The sequence below is a fragment of the Rhincodon typus genome, chromosome 15 (genome assembly GCF_021869965.1).
Source record: "Rhincodon typus isolate 14 chromosome 15, sRhiTyp1.1, whole genome shotgun sequence".
NCBI lineage: Eukaryota > Metazoa > Chordata > Chondrichthyes > Orectolobiformes > Rhincodontidae > Rhincodon > Rhincodon typus.
The window spans coordinates 16,932,105-16,947,799 of NC_063346.1; the positions used below are offsets into that span (position 1 = coordinate 16,932,105).

Consider the following 15,695-nt stretch of genomic DNA (forward strand, 5'->3'; position numbering starts at 1 on the left):
GCAGAATAAATGTGCTGCTTTGTCCAGGATGACGTAAAGCTTTTTGAATGTGATTGGAGCTGCACACATCAAGGCAATTGTGGAGTATTCCATCAAAGTCCTGACTTGTGCCTTGTGATATATGGACAGGCATTAAGGAGACAGGAGGTGAGCTACTCCCTGCAGAATTCCTAACCTCTGATCTGTTTTTGTGCCCAACAATGGATATTTCACCTCAGTTTGTGGTAAATGTGAACCCCAGGACATTGATAGTGGGGGATTCAGCAGCAGTAATGCAACTGAATGCCAAAGGGCTGGAGAAACTCAGTTGTTGTAGCAGCATATGTAGAGAGAAAGCAGAATTAACGTTCCTTGTCCAGTTCAGAAGAAGGGTCACTGGACCCAAAGTGTTAATTCTGCTTTCTCCTCACAGATGTTGGTGGAGCTGCTGAGTTTCTCCAGCAATTTCTGTTTTTGTTTCTGATTTCCAACATCTTTGTTTCATTTATTTGAATGTCAAAGGGAATGGTTAGATTCTCTCTTGTTGGAAATGACCATTGCCTGGCACTTCCCCTTGAAAACACATACCAACAGATTCAAGAACAGCTTCTTCCCTGCTGTTATCAGACTTCTGAACCTCCCATACATGGAAGTTGATATTTCTCTGCACCTTCTCTGTAGCTGTAACACTATATTCTGCATTCTGTTCTATTACGCTGATGTACTTATATAAGATAGGATTTCCCTGTATAGCACACAAAACAATACTTTTCACTATATCTCGGTACATGTGACAATAATAAATCAAATTAAATCAAAAATTTGAGTGGTGTGAATGTTACTTGCTTCTTGTCAGACCAAACCTGGATATTGTCCAGATCTTACTGCACTTGAACATGGACTGCTTCAGTATCTGATGAGCCACGAATGTCCTGAACATTGTGCAATCATGAGTGAACACCCCCATTTCTGAGCTTATGATGGAGGGAAGATCATTGATGAAACATCGGAAGATGGTTAAGCCTAGGAAACTACCCTGAGGAACTCCTGCAGAGACATCTTGGGCCAAAGTGATTGACTTCTAACAATCACAGTCAACTTTCTTTGTGCAAAGCATAACTCCAGCCAGCCTTGAGATGTCCCCCTGATTCCCATTCACTCCAGTTCTGCTAGTGCTTATTGATTCCATATTTGGTTGAATGCTGCCTTGATGTCAATGGTAGTCACTCTCACTTCACCTTTTTAATTTATGAGAAGAGCTGGTTTTATGGATAGACTTATGGTTCAGATGGAGATGTTGAAAGTCAGTTGTTATAAATTGAGGAGATTTGAGTGCATTGGACTTTTGAGCATAACTAACCTACACCTAAAATTCTATGATTGTGCTAGATTATGTGTCTCTTGGTTTAAGTACAGAGGAAATTTAAGATGAATTATGTATAGATATATTCGATATTTTTCCACATTTTTGACTTCTACATGTATTAATGATATGAGGTGGTATGAATACTTATGATCATTCTCTTTACAAACATGCTAGTTAACAGCTCACAACACACTTTCTGTTTCTTTCCATATTAACTGACATTTGTGGTTTGGAGAAGTGCCTGTTGTAAATTGGTATATGTTTTTGCACATGGTCAGTGTGGGATTACATTGGTTTATTATTTTACAATATTTCCTGCTTGGGAACGATGGTTTGAGGCAGCATACGTGCAGACGGAGTCTGAATCTGAGCAACAGGATGCAGTTTATAGTCTTCATTTCCTGAACCAGAAGACGGCGACGGAAGTGGAGTCTCTGGTGATGCTGCAAGAAAGAAGAAAAAATTCAAGTTAAATGGTGATTGTCAATCTGGAAGCTTACAAATCAGTTGACTTCTTGCACTAGTACATTTTAACTAAGAAAACTTCCTGCATACTCCAAAAAAGGGATTCAAGTATTGAAAATCTTCAATTCCTTCCATTTGTATCACTTGCAATTTATTTTAAAAGGTTTGCAATCACCCGTTGGTCATGACTGTTCTCGTCATCAAAGGGTGAACATCATCAGAAATATTAACAATATCTTCCCTTACTTTTCAATAAAATTGGACTACAACTGAATTTAAAATAAGTATTAGTGCAATATTAAAGGAGCATTAGGTACTCTTATAATTAGGACTTTTTAAAAAGAGTAGTTTCTTCAAACTCCTGTCAGGAAACTTACAGATTTGAACATGATGGATTGCTGAAGACACACCCGTTGTAATCACTGCATGGCCACTTAAAGGATTGTGAACTAGACCAGAATGTCCAGAATGTGGGTACTGAGTTACTTCGGTTGTGGATCCTATGGCATATAAAGATTGTAAAGTGAATTTTTTTTCAAAGAAAGCAGCTATAAAATAGTCTTGGGTAATAGAATGTGACAGAACATCACTTTACCCTTCTTCAGGACTGAAGAAGGGTAATACCCAAAATGTTGACTTCTCCTTTCCTCCAGATGCTGCCTGGCTTGCTGTGTTCTTCCAGCCTCCTGTTTGTCTACCTTGAATTCCAGCATCTGCAGTTTTTTTGTCTCTAACCAAAAATATCAGTCTTCGTTGGTTGCTGGTTCATAAGTCATCAGTCTGGTGGCCCCACTTGTTTTACTTTATTTCAAAATATTCACCCATGATAAGTTTAAGAGAAACAAATGATGTTTATAGTCCTGAACCTGGACACAGTATATAAATTACTCTCGTCGGATAGGTAAAGGACTTTGGAGTAGGAGTCATCCATTCAGCTCTTCGAGCCTATTCCACCATTCAATAAGATCATATTCAATAGATTTGATTGTGATCTCAACTCCACTTGGCTGTCTGCTCCTCAAACTCTTGGCTCGATTGTTTATTAAAAATTCAACTCAGCCATGAATAAATTCAAAGACTTTGCTCCATGTTTTTTTTAGGGAAAACCATTGCATTGACCTTCTCAGAGAAATGAATTCCCCTCATTTCCATTTTGAGAGGAAAGGTTTCCTGTTTCTAAACTCTGTCTTTTAGTTCTTGTCTTCTCCCATTAGAAGAAACATTCCTGGTACCCAATCAGTTAAGACCCCACAGGATCTTATATGCTTCAATTAGATCAACTTTCATTCTTTAGGCTCCAATGGCTCAACCTGGTTAACTTTCCTTCATGCATAGTTCTTCATCTGCCAAATGGTTCCAACTCATTTAGGCTATCCAAATCCCAGTTTTGAAGACTCCTTCAATTCTGAGATTACAGGTTAATATTTTTCAAGTAAAGACTGTTTTTTTGAAATTTTGTAAAATCTGCAATTTGTGAAGTGATTGGATTCACTTGAACAAAATATTGGAATCATCTTTACACATTTTACATAATGCAACCTTTGCAGTAATTGTACGCTGAGAATTCATGTTCTAGTAAATTTAACAGATGTTGTTTATTTCACAACATGAATAAAGAGTCATTTTCATCTGACTTTAACCTCCAATAATAAGGATCCTGCTTCAATATTCACTTGCTAAATAAGCAAGGTAAACAAATAATTTTACAGAATAGAATTTAGAAAAGACTAGTAATTAGGAATGGCACACAGCACTTCACATTAAATAACATTGATAGCATTACTTGCAATTGTAAAATAATTGTATTTTAGTTATATTTCAGTTCACTTGGATATTCAGATTGTAAAAATGTCACATCCAATCAGGAATTCCCACGGAGTTTTGAAAAATAATTAATTTGTTTTGTTTTCTTACAAAGAATGCAGAATGGACAATCTGTGTTGTAATAAGGTAGAGGGATCAGCATATTTCTTTCTTTGCCTGACAATATATACACAAAATTGCCCACGGCTGTAAGGTAGTTTGCTTATAACATCAGAACATGAAAATATAAATAAGCTCTGTTGAACAAACCATCGAGAAGACATTAAATTGTGACTGATCTTTCCTGTGGAGTTAGCAGCTGCTATTGTCCAAATACTGACTGAAGCTGGTGCACATGAACCCAAATATATACTGAGACCAGAATGGAATACTGTAGGATGGATATGATGAACATCTTGGGATTAGCCTCAGATCAGTCAGTCTGGGGGACAAAGAGTTTCAAAGGGAAAAGATTCTTCCACAAAAAGAAGGAATCTTGCTTACGATCCCCTAACAGGCAGAAAAGTGGGTCTAGTATCCCCTCTATCATCTTACAGAACCAAGACAGATCTTTGCTACATGGACTCAATTGCACCTTCAATTGGAGCAATGCCCAGAAACCAACTGTTACATACAATGTTTCATTGAAACTTTCAAGCTCAATTTTCTCCAGTGGGCCAAAAGGAAATCATCAAGCATGCATTGTTTCAAGCTTCCAATTCACAAGACTCAAGTGTAAAAATGAACGTTGCACATTTTGTGTGTAAACAGAGTGGGTGCTGTTGTAGGTACACACAATCACCATAGTCCCACTCTCTCATTAAAGAGAAGATAATTGGTGGTAATTTTAGCATTAGGGTCACCATGCCTCAGGCAAGGGATGAAGTTGAGAAGGCAGTGTGGGAATTGAACTTGTGCTGTTGGCATTTGGGTCCCAAAGCAGTCGTCCAGTTAACCAAGCTGGTCGCACACATCGATGATGGCAATCAACTATTTACTAATCTTCTTTTACTTTCACAAAAAATCTATTTTGTGTGTTTTTTGACTCATTCAAACATACAAAAATCTGAATTATTAACAGTAACAGGCCATTTGGCTCCTCAAACTTGCTTCACCATTCAATAAGATCACGTCTGATCAGTCTCAATTTTGAATTTCACCTTTCCATCTTTGCCCAATAAGCTTTGATTCCCTTGCCTAACAACAATTTATCTATCTCCACCATAAAAGTATTCCACGGCCCTTCCTCTACCAGCTTCTAAGGCGAAGACTTCCAAAGGTACAGATAGGCCACATAGGACTGAGATGAGGTGAAGTTTCCTTTTCCAGAGAGTGATGAGCTGTGGAATTCTCTGCCACAAAAAGAGATAGAGGCCTAAACATTGAATGTTTTCAAGAAAGAGGTAGATATAGCCTTAGGGCTAAAAGGATAAAAGGGTGTGGGAGGAAAGCAGGAACAGGGTAGTGGATCAGCCGTGATCATATTGAATGGAGAAGCAGGCTCGAAGGGCGAAATGGCCTACTCCTGCTCCCTTTTTCTGACTCCAAATTCACATAACCTCTGAGAGAAAAAAAAATTCTCTTCATCTCTGTCCTAAAAGGGCAGCCCCTAATTTTAAAATACTCTCCCCCACCACCATTTCCCTCACAAAAGGAAATGCTATTTGTGAATCCACTTTGTTCACCATGCACACTCAGATTCTCATAATTTAATTAAGGCATCTATGACTCTTCAAAATTACAACATAGACAAGCCCAGTCTGTCCCCCCTAACCTCATAAAACAACCCACTCATTCAAGAGGTATCATTCTACTGAACCTCCTTTGAAACACCTCTAACACTTTTACGTCAGTTCTTAAATAAGGAGACCAAAACTGTGCACAGCATTCTAGACAAGGTATTCTAGACATCTTTAATTTTATGTTCAATTTCTCTCATAATAATGTATATTATTCCAATACCTTCTTAATGACCTCTTGGACCTGCATACTAACTTTGTATGATTCATGTACTGCAACACCTGCATACCTCTGCATCTTAGAATTCTGTAGCCATTCTCTGCTTAGTTAATGCACCGTTTTTCACTCTTCCTATCTATATCAGCTTGCAACTCCCTTATGTCATCTTCAGAACATACTTTCCAACCGATGTGTCATGTGAACATTAGGGAACCATGCCCTTGTTAGAGAAAAACAATTTGACACCAGAGGAGGCCCACCCACACATCCTGCCGATTAGACAAAACACCTATTCATGCAGACTCTGTTTTCTGCCAGACGGCCAATCTTTTATCTATGCTAGTATGTTATTCCCTACAACATGTACTACTTTGCAGAATAACCTCTATGTGGTGCCTTCTAAATTTCCTTTTGCAAATCCAAGTGCAGTACATCAATAGGCTCCCCTTTCCAATAGTGCATGTTTCTCCTTCAAAGAACTCCAATAAATTGATTAAACATCAACACCCTTTCAAAAAAAACATGTGGACTCTTTCTGCTTACCTTGACTTTTTCTAAGTGCCCAACTATAGCCTCCTTAATGATTGATTTGCCTACAACAGACATTAGCTTTTGGGCCTATGGTTTCCTGTTTTCTGCCTTCCTTCCTTCTTAAATAACTGGGTTACATTTCTATTTTCCAGAATTCAATAAGTTCTTGAAAATTAACACTAATGCCTTTACTTCTCATTGACCATTTCTTTTGAGATCCTAGGATGAACATAATCAGGACTCAGGGAGTTATAACCCAAAGCTCCACCAGTTTTCTCAGTACTACTTTACTGATTATAATTTTACCAAGTTCCTTTCTCCCTTCTACCTCCAGATTTGTAGCTATTATTATGGCGTTTTTTGTAACCTCTATTGTGAAAATGTTTTTTCATTTCATTTGCCATTTCCCTGTAGTTTACTACTAACTCCCTATTCTCAATCTCTGGAAGACCAACACTCATTTTTTTTAAATTAAAAGCAAAATACTCCAGATGCCGGAAATCAGAAACAAACACGGCAAATGCAGGACTAACTCAACAGGTCTGGTAGCATCTCTGGAGAGAGAAATAGAGTTAAAGTTTTGAGCCCAGTATTATGTCTTCAGAACTCATTTTATTTATTTGTTTCCCTTTTAGATTTCTGTGTAAACTCTTACTCCCTGTTTTTACATTCCTAGCTGGCTTCTTAATTTCTTTCTCCTAATTAACCTTCCAGTTATTCTCTTCCATTCTTTATTTTTTGAACAATCATCTGACCTGCCTCTCATCTTTGATGCGTTTATATATTTTTCCTTAAATATGATACTTTCCTTAACTTCTTTCGTTAAATGTAGATGAACGGATGTCCCTTTGGAATTTTACTTTATATAAGGAATATTCTTATTCTGAGTATTCTGAAATGTCCCTTTAAAGATCAGCCACTGCTTCTCCATATATCCATCCCCTAGCCAGTATCCCAGTTCAAAGCTGGTTCAGCTTTCAACCTTTATTTAAGCTTAAAATACTAATCTTTGAACCACACTTCTCCTTTTACCATGTGTAAATTTCAATCATAGGAGAAATTACTGCAGATGCTGCAATCTGTACTGAAAACAACAGATGCTGGAGATCACAGTGGATCAGACAGCATCCAAGGAGAGAGGACAAGCTAATGTTTTGAGTGTAGATGACTCTTCTTCATATTTATTCACATCAATGTGCACTATCAATTTGTTTATTTTATCATGAGTTCTGTGCACATTCAGGTAGAGAGTCTTTCATTTTGTCTTCTTGTTATCTTTGTAACATCTATTCTTTACTGTTGGTACATTCATAGGATTTCTTTTATCTCTGTCCTGCCAGTCTCTGACATCCATTTCTCATGCTACTATTTTGTTCTCCTGCTTCAATTCTACTCATTGATCTGTTAAATTTACCGAAGCTTGACCCCTCACATTCCTTGTTTAGTTTAAAGCCCTCCCTACGCTCCTAGTAAATTGTCTCACTGGAACAACATTCCCAGCAAAATTCAGGTGTAGACACCACTTCTCCCACACACTTTGAGCCATGCATTAATCTCGCTAATCTTAATGGCTCTATGTTAATTTTCACATCGCACAATTAGCAATCCAGAGGTTATTACCTTTGAGGTTCTGCTTTTTAACTTAATGCCTAATTTCTCTGACTCCATCAGCAGAACCTTTTTCCTAGTCACAGCTCTCAGGCAATTGAAATGCTTTTTCCTTTGAAAAAATATGCCATATTGGAGGTCTATTACTCAAAATACACACAGGCAGCAGGTGAATTTGTCTCAAATCCCCTTAAATGGCTGAGAAAGTTCACTCACAGGAGCAAATATTTAGAGAAATGTTACCTTCGAAATAAAATGAAAGGAAATGGCAAGCAACTTCACCAATCACAGGTTCCTTCTCTTGTGCAAGTGTTGCTGACTGGCTTGTGAAACATAGAAGCATAGAAATTTGCAGTAAAGAAGGAGGCAACTTGTGACTGGAGGAGTAACAAGCAGTTAGCATGTCATTGAGGGAGTTGCTGGGGAATGCCTGTCAAGAGCTGGGTATTAGGGGCTGAGACCAGGGATTCAGGGTCCAAGAGCTGGAACTAAAATTCAAGGTAGGGTTCACCAAGGGCCAGGAGCCAGCTGCCATTTGTGTGTGTGTGAGTGTGTGTGTGTGTGAGTGTGTGTAAGTGTATGTGTGTGTGTGTGTGTGTGTGTGTGTGTGTGGGTTCACCAAAATCTTTTAAATCATATCACTATCTATGTATTGTGTTAAAGTTTCTATTCTTGGACCCAACTTTCTATTATCACAAATTTTTGTTGAATTTTTTACATCGACTTAACATTGTAAAGGTTTATAATCAATGGTACTGTAAAGAAAATTCCCTACATAAACAGATTTATGTGATTGTTTCACCATGAGTTACACAAGTTAGGTGACACGGTAGCTTAGTCTTATTAACAGTCTATAACTAAAAATAAAACCAGTTTCTCACCTCCCAACAGCATTTCCTGCAAAAGATTATCAATTCTTGCCACTCCAAAGAGTCTGGCAAACTGAATTTGTTCAATCATCTGCCATGTGATGCTCTGCAGTGATGGAAGAAGCAGGAGAATATCACTGAACCGTCCACGGGAGTCATACTGACGATCGTTGATATAATCCTCCAGGTTGACCTGCACTTGGAATCGCATATTTTTGATTTTTGCTGTATCACTAACACCCCTGCAATCTACGATAGAAAGGTCACGGTAAATTAATACTTTTGTATAAAGCACTACATGTTAGAGGCATTTGTACTTTTTGATGGAAAATGGGTAAATACAAACAAAATAAAGTTAGATAAAGAACAAAGAACAAAGAAAACTACAGCACAGGAACAAGCCCTTCGGCCCTCCAAGCCTGCGCCGATCCAGATCCTCTATCTAAACCTGTCGCCTATTTTCCAAGGATCTGTATCCCTCTGCTCCCCGCCCATTCATGTATCTGTCTAGATACATCTTAAATGACGCTATCGTGCCCACCTCTACCACCTCCGCTGGCAACGCGTTCCAGGCACCTACCACCCTCTGCATAAAGAACTTTCCACGCATATCTCCCTTAAACTTTTCCCCTCTCACCTTGAAATCGTGACCCCTAGTAATTGAGTTCCCCACTCTGGGAAAAAGCTTCTTGCTATCCACCCTGTCTATACCTCTCATGATTTTGTAGACGTCAATCAGGTCCCCCCTCAACCTCCGTGTTTCTAATGTAAATAATCCTCATCTACTCAACCTCTCTTCATAGCTAGTGCCCTCCATACCAGGCAACCTCCTGGTGAACCTCCTCTGCACCCTCTCCAAAGCATCCACATCCTTTTGGTAATGTGGCGACCAGACTGTACGCAGTATTCCAAATGTAGTCGAACCAAAATCCTGTACAACTGTAACATGACCTGCCAACTCTTGTACTCAATACCCCGTCCGATGAATGAAAGCATGCCATATGCCTTCTTGACCACTCTATCGACCTGCGTTGCCACCTTCAGGGTAGAATGGACCTGAACACCCAGATCTCTCTGTGCATCAATTTTCCCCAGGGCTTTTCCATTTACCATATAGTTCGCTCTTGAATTGGATCTTCCAAAATGCATCACCTCGCATTTGCCTGGATTGAACTCCATTTGCCATTTCTCTGCCCAACTCTCCAATCTATCTATATTCTGCTGCATTCTCCGACAGTCCCCTTCACTATCTGCTACTAAGGTTTATTATTAAAGATGAGGAAAAACAATTGTCTCACTAATTTCTTCTCTCTAGTGGACTGGAACTATTACCTGGTGGGAGACCTGTAACACAATCTCATCAAAGTGATTGCTCCCTTCCCATCCCTGAGCTCTACCCATTTGTCCTCACTGGATGAGTCCCCCAAAACAAAAATTAATCATGAACCTGAAGTTTGCAACTGTAATATCTGGTAAATATGCTTCTAAATAGGTAGTATTTCTTTTGTATGAAGAAATTCATGCGAATATCTGATTTAAATTCTCTAGTGAAGAAATTACTTGCTGTCTCCATCTCGCAAGGTATATTGAATGAGGAATAAATGAAAACTGGGTGTGGAGTGCCTCACTCACTAACTTAGATGAAAAACAGTCATACTGACCCCCTATCAGATGTGCAGGCCTCATTTCTGTTTGCTTATGCACGGGTGCTTCAAAATGCACAACAGAGGCAACTGCAAAATAAGTTGAACCTAAATATTTGATACAACAGACAAATTTCTCCACATTTGAGTAATGGATAGTGTTGGGAAGCGGAATGAGAATTTTGTTTTGCAATATTTTACAAGATCTTTCAAACTATTCCACACTCCTACCACTCTCTGAGTAAAGAACCTACCTCTGATGTCTCCCCTATATCTATCTCTACTCACTTTAAAACTATGCCCCCTTGAAATAGCTACCTCCACCCTACGAAAAAGTCTCTGGCTGTCCACTCTATCTATACCTCTGATCATTTTGTACACCTCTATCAAGTCACCACTCTTGTTCTAAAGAGAAAAGCCCTAGCTGTCTGAACCTTTCCTCATAAGACCTTCCCTCCATTCCAGGCAACATCCTTGTAAATCTCCTCTGCACCTTTTCCAACGCTTCCACATCTTTCCTGTAATGAGGCGACCACAACAGGACATAATACTCCAGATGTGATCAATGATAGTATAAGGTAGGGGTGGAGGTTAGATAGACTTTAGGATTAGTGTAAAAGTTCAGCACAACATCGTGGGCCGAAGGGCCTGTATTGTGCTGTACCGTTCTATGTAATTATTCTTTATTTAGATAGCTCAGTTTGTTTTTGTTTTCTTCTATGGAATAAATTGTGGTTCTGTTGAAGGAATTCTGTAGCCTTGTCTGACTAAAGGTTAAAGATGTAAACACCTGGCTCAAAGATTGGTGTGGGAGAAATGGGCTCAAATTAAAGGGACATTGGCATCAGTACTGGCGACAGAGGGATGGGACAGGCTCCTCTTGAATCATGCTGGGACTAGAGTCCTGATGAATCGCATAAGTAGGGCTGTGATAGGGCTTTAAACTAATTGGGGGGTGGGGTGGTGGAAGGAGATGGAGTTCAGTTACATGGAAAATTATGGAAAAAAGATTAAAGGGTGGGGAAGATCTTTAAAGCAGAGGTCATTAAAGTTCCCAGAACAAGTAATAGGGCAGAGAATATGGAAAGGCTCAGGAATGTAACTTTCGGTACAGCAAATAAGGGGACAACTATGAGAAAGGGAGCAGTCAAAGCAGGGCTGAGGGTGTTGTACTTAAATGCACACAGTATACAAAACAAGGTAAATGAATTTGTAGCACAGATTGAAATTTGCAGGTGCGATAGCACAGGGACATGGCTGCAAGGGGATCAGAGCTGGGAACTAAATATCCAAACATACACGTTCTATCGAAAGGACAGACAGATAGGCAGAGGGGTGGGGTTGCAATGTTAGTAAGAAATAAATTTATACTATTAACAAGAAGTGATGTAGAGTCAGAAAACATAGAATCTGGGAGAGTACAGTAGAGGAATCACAAAGGAATAAAGACCCTGATGGGAGTTGTGCTCAGGGCTCCTAGCAGTAGTCAGAAAATGGGGAAGAAAATAAGTCAGGAGATAGAAACAGCATGAGAGAAAGGCATTATTACAATAATCATGGAGGACTTCAATCTGCAGGTGAACTGGAATAATTAGATTGGTAAAGGATCTCAAGGAAAGAAATTTGTGGAATGTCTATGAGATGCTTTTTTTTGGAATATCTTGTGGTAGAGCCCCCTAGGGAATAGGTAATTCTAGCTTTAGTGATGTGGAATGGGATAAAAAACAAAGTTGCTGGAAGAGCTCAGCAGGTCAGTCAGCATCTGTGGAGGAGAAAACGGAGCTACATTTCGGGCCCGGTGACCCTTCCTTAGAACTGATGGTGGCTGGGAAAACGTCAGTTTATATGCCGAAAATAGGGAGGTGGGTGGGGTAGGGAGCAAATGATAGGATAGAGCCCAAAGAGAGGGAAAGACAGTTGGACAGACAAAGGGGTTGCTAACCATCAGGCTGGGAGGGTGAGTAGTTGTTGATGGGGCTTGTTAGTGACTAACAACAGGGGGTGTGTAATGGTAGGCTATGTGATAACAAGGCCTGGTGTGTGGGGTGGGGGGCTGGGACACGGGAGAGTTTAGGCCCTAAAATTATTGAATTCAATATTGAGTCCAGAGGGCTGTAGGGTCCCCAAGCGGAAAATGAGGTGCTGGTCCTCCAGCTTGCGTTGGGCTTCACTGGAACAATGTAGCAAGCCGGAGATAGAAATGTTGGCCGGGGAGCAAGGTGGTGCATTGAAGTGGCAGGCAACAGGTAGTTCAGGGTCTTTTTTGCGAGCAGAACGTAGATGTTCTGCGAAGCAGTCACCAAATCTATGCTTCATTTCCCCAATGTAGAGGAGACCACATTGTGAGCAGCGAATGCAGTAGATTAGATTCTTGGAAGTGCAGGTGAAGTGTTGGTTCACCTGGAACGCATGTTTGGGCCCTTGGATACTGGTGAAGGGGGAGGTAACTGGACAGGTGTTGCACCTTCGCCGGTTACAGGGGAAGGTGCCGTAGGGCTGTGGGGAGGTGTTGGGGGTGAAGGAAGTGTGGACCAGGGTGTCCCAGAGGGAACGGTCCCTGTGGAAGGCGGACAAGGGAAGGGAGGGGAATATGTGTCTGGTGGTGGCATCTTGCTGGAGGTGGCAGAAATAGTGTCTGATGATCTTCTGGATGTGGACGCTGGTGGGATGGTAGGTGAGGATAAGGGGAACCCTATCGCTGTTGCGGGAGGGAAGATAAGGGGTGAGGGCAGAAGTGCGGGAGATGGGTCGGACCCAATAGAGGGCCCTGTCGACAACGGAGCTGGGGAATCCTCGGTTGAGGAAGAATGTGGACATTTCAGAGGCTCCCTTGTCGAAGCTGTCCTCATCTGAACATATGCGACGGACACGGAGGAAGTGAAAGAATGGGATGGAGTCTTTACAGGAAGTGGGGTGTGAGGATGTATAGTCCAGATAGCTGTGGGAGTCAGTGGGTTTGTAATGGATATTAGTGGCCAGTCTATCCCCAGAAATGGAAACAGAGATGTCGAGGAAGGGAAGGGAGGAGTCAGAGATAGACCAGGTGAAAGTGAGGGCAGGGTGGAAATTGGAGGCAAAATTGATGAAGTTTTCCAATTCTAGACGAGAGAGGGAAGCAGCACCGATGATATCATCAATGTATCGGAGAAAGAGTTGTGGGTGGGGGCCGGAATGGAACTGGAACAAGGAATGTTCCATGTACCCCACGAAGAGACAGGCATAACTAGGTCCCATGTGGGTACCCATGGCAACCCCTCTTACCTGAAGAAAATGAGAGGAGTTGAAAGAGAAGTTGTTGAGGGTGAGGACAAGCTCAGCCAAGCGGAGGAGGGTGGTGGTGGGTGGGGATGGTTCAGGTCTTTGCTCCAGGAAGAAGCGGAGAGCCCTGAGACCCTCCTGGTGGGGAATGGATGTGGAAAGGGATTGCACATCCATGGTAAAGAGGAGGTGGCTGGAGCCAGTAAACTGGAAGCTTTGAAACCAGCGTAAGGCGTCAGATGAATCATGGATGTATGTGGGTAGGGATTGGACCAGGAGGCAGAAGACTGAGTCAAGGTAGGAAGAGATGAGTTCTATGGGGCATGAGCAGGCTAAAACAATGGGTCTACCTGGACAGTCCTGTTTGTGGACTTTTGGCAGGAGGTAGAAACGAGCTTTGCAGGGTTGGGGGACTATTAGCTTGGAGGCGGATTGGGGGAGATCACTGGATGAAATGAGATCCATAACTGTAGTGGATACAATGGCCTGATGTGCCATGGTGGGGTCATGGTCCAGGGGAAGGTAGGAGGAGGTATCTGAGAGCTGGCGCTCAGCTTCTGCAAGGTAGAGGTCAGTACGCCAGACTACCACAGCACCACCCTTATCAGCAGGCTTGATGACAAAGTCAGGGTTAGATCTAAATGCAATGAGTGCTGTCAGTTTGGAGGGAGATAGGTTGGATTTGTTGAGAGGGGCAGTGAAATTGAGGCGACTAATGTCACTTCGACAGTTCTCAATGCAAAGATCGAGTGCAGGTAAAAGGCCGGAGGGAGGGGTCCAGCTGGAGGGAGAGTGTTGGAGTTGGGAAAAGGGGTCTGTGGGACGGGGAGAGGACTCTTGTCTAAAGAAGTGAGCACGGAGGCGAAGATGGCGGAAGAACAGTTCGGCGTCTTGTCGTGCCTGAAATTTGTTAAGGTGGGGACGCAGATGGATAAAGCTGAGGTATTTGCTGAGTACAGAGCGTTCAGCATTAGAGAGCAGAAGGTTAGGAGGGATGATGAATATCCGACAGGAGGTCGGGGCATTGGGGGAGGTGATAGAGTCAGAGGGAAGGGGAGGAGAGGTAGGTTCCAGAGGGCCATGGGTATTTTTGAGTTGTTGCATCTTGTGGGCCTTGAGCCTGAAAGGTAAAGAAAAAGTTTCTTGTTAGCACGACAAATGAGCCGGAGGATGAAGTGGAACTGCGGAGTGGGGCAACCCTGAGCCAGTATGTTGCGATGCTGTTGGAGAGAAAGGTTGAGAGTGCGCATGTGGTGCTGCGTGGCACTGAGGGTGGATCTCAGGATGCGGCGAGAGCAGCTGTCTGTGGAACATTGAACATCACGGAGATATCTGTGATCCTGGGAGGATTCAAAATAGGAGGGATGAAACTTCAGTTGGAATCCGCGTGGGGTGAGTCTGAACCGGAGGCAGTCACTGAGGAATTTGATATGGCTGTGGAAATGAGTTTTAGCAAACACCTGGTCAAACACCAGGAGTGACAGCGAAATTAATGTTGGTGGGCAAGAAGAGAGATTGGAACGGAAATCCCGTCGGAGAGAGGAGCAGAACTTCTTCAAGGTGGGCATGCCTGGAAGAGATGTGGCAGTGAGTTAAATACTAAATAAAAACCAAAAGAACTGCGGATGCTGCAAATCAGGAACAAAAACAAAGTTGCTGGAAAAGCTCAGCAGGTCAGCAGGAATGGGATAAACTAGATTCAGGAGCTTAATGTGAAGGAGCTCCTGGAAGGCAGTGACTGTAATATGATAGAATTCACCCAGCAGTTTGAGTGGGAGAAGCTTGAATCAGACATAGTGGTGTGACAATTGAGTAAAGGTAACTGCAGAGACATGAGACAGGAGCTGGCCAGAGTTGATTGGAAGTGGAACCTGCAAGGAAGATGGTGGAGCAGCAACGGCAGGAGTTTCTGGGGGTAATTTGAGAGGCACAGCAGAAATTCATCACAAGGAGGAATAAACATACAAAGGGGAGGATGAGGCAACAATGGCTGACCAGGGAAGTAAAGGATAGCATAAAAGCAAAAGAAAAAGCATACAATGTGGTGAAGATTAGTGGGAAGCCAGAAGATTGGAAAGCCTTTAAAAACCAGCAGATAAAACTAAATAACCCGGGGTGTGTATGTGTGTGTGTCTGTGTGTGTGTGTGTGTGTCTGTGTGTGTGTGTGTGTGTATGTGTGTGTGTGTGTGTGTGTGTGTGTGTGTGTGTGTGTG

General features: G+C 41.9%; 1 protein-coding gene across 2 annotated transcripts in view; it reads right to left on the reverse strand.

The window, feature by feature from the left end:
* Window positions 1–948: 948 nt before the first annotated feature.
* LOC109912496 (hepatocyte nuclear factor 4-beta-like) overlaps window positions 949–15,695 on the reverse strand; it is a 43,868-nt gene continuing 29,121 nt past the window's right edge. Inside the window, exons 7-9 of one of the 2 annotated variants that reach the window (XM_048605820.1) lie at window positions 8,593–8,829; window positions 2,188–2,310; window positions 949–1,788 (exon numbers count right to left, since the gene is read on the reverse strand). In XM_048605820.1, coding sequence (XP_048461777.1) covers window positions 1,649–1,788; window positions 2,188–2,310; window positions 8,593–8,829 — 500 coding nt within the window. In that variant the 3' untranslated portion in view covers window positions 949–1,648. The remainder of the gene's footprint in view (window positions 1,789–2,187; window positions 2,311–8,592; window positions 8,830–15,695) is intronic. The other variant, XM_048605819.1, reaches the window with a different exon arrangement.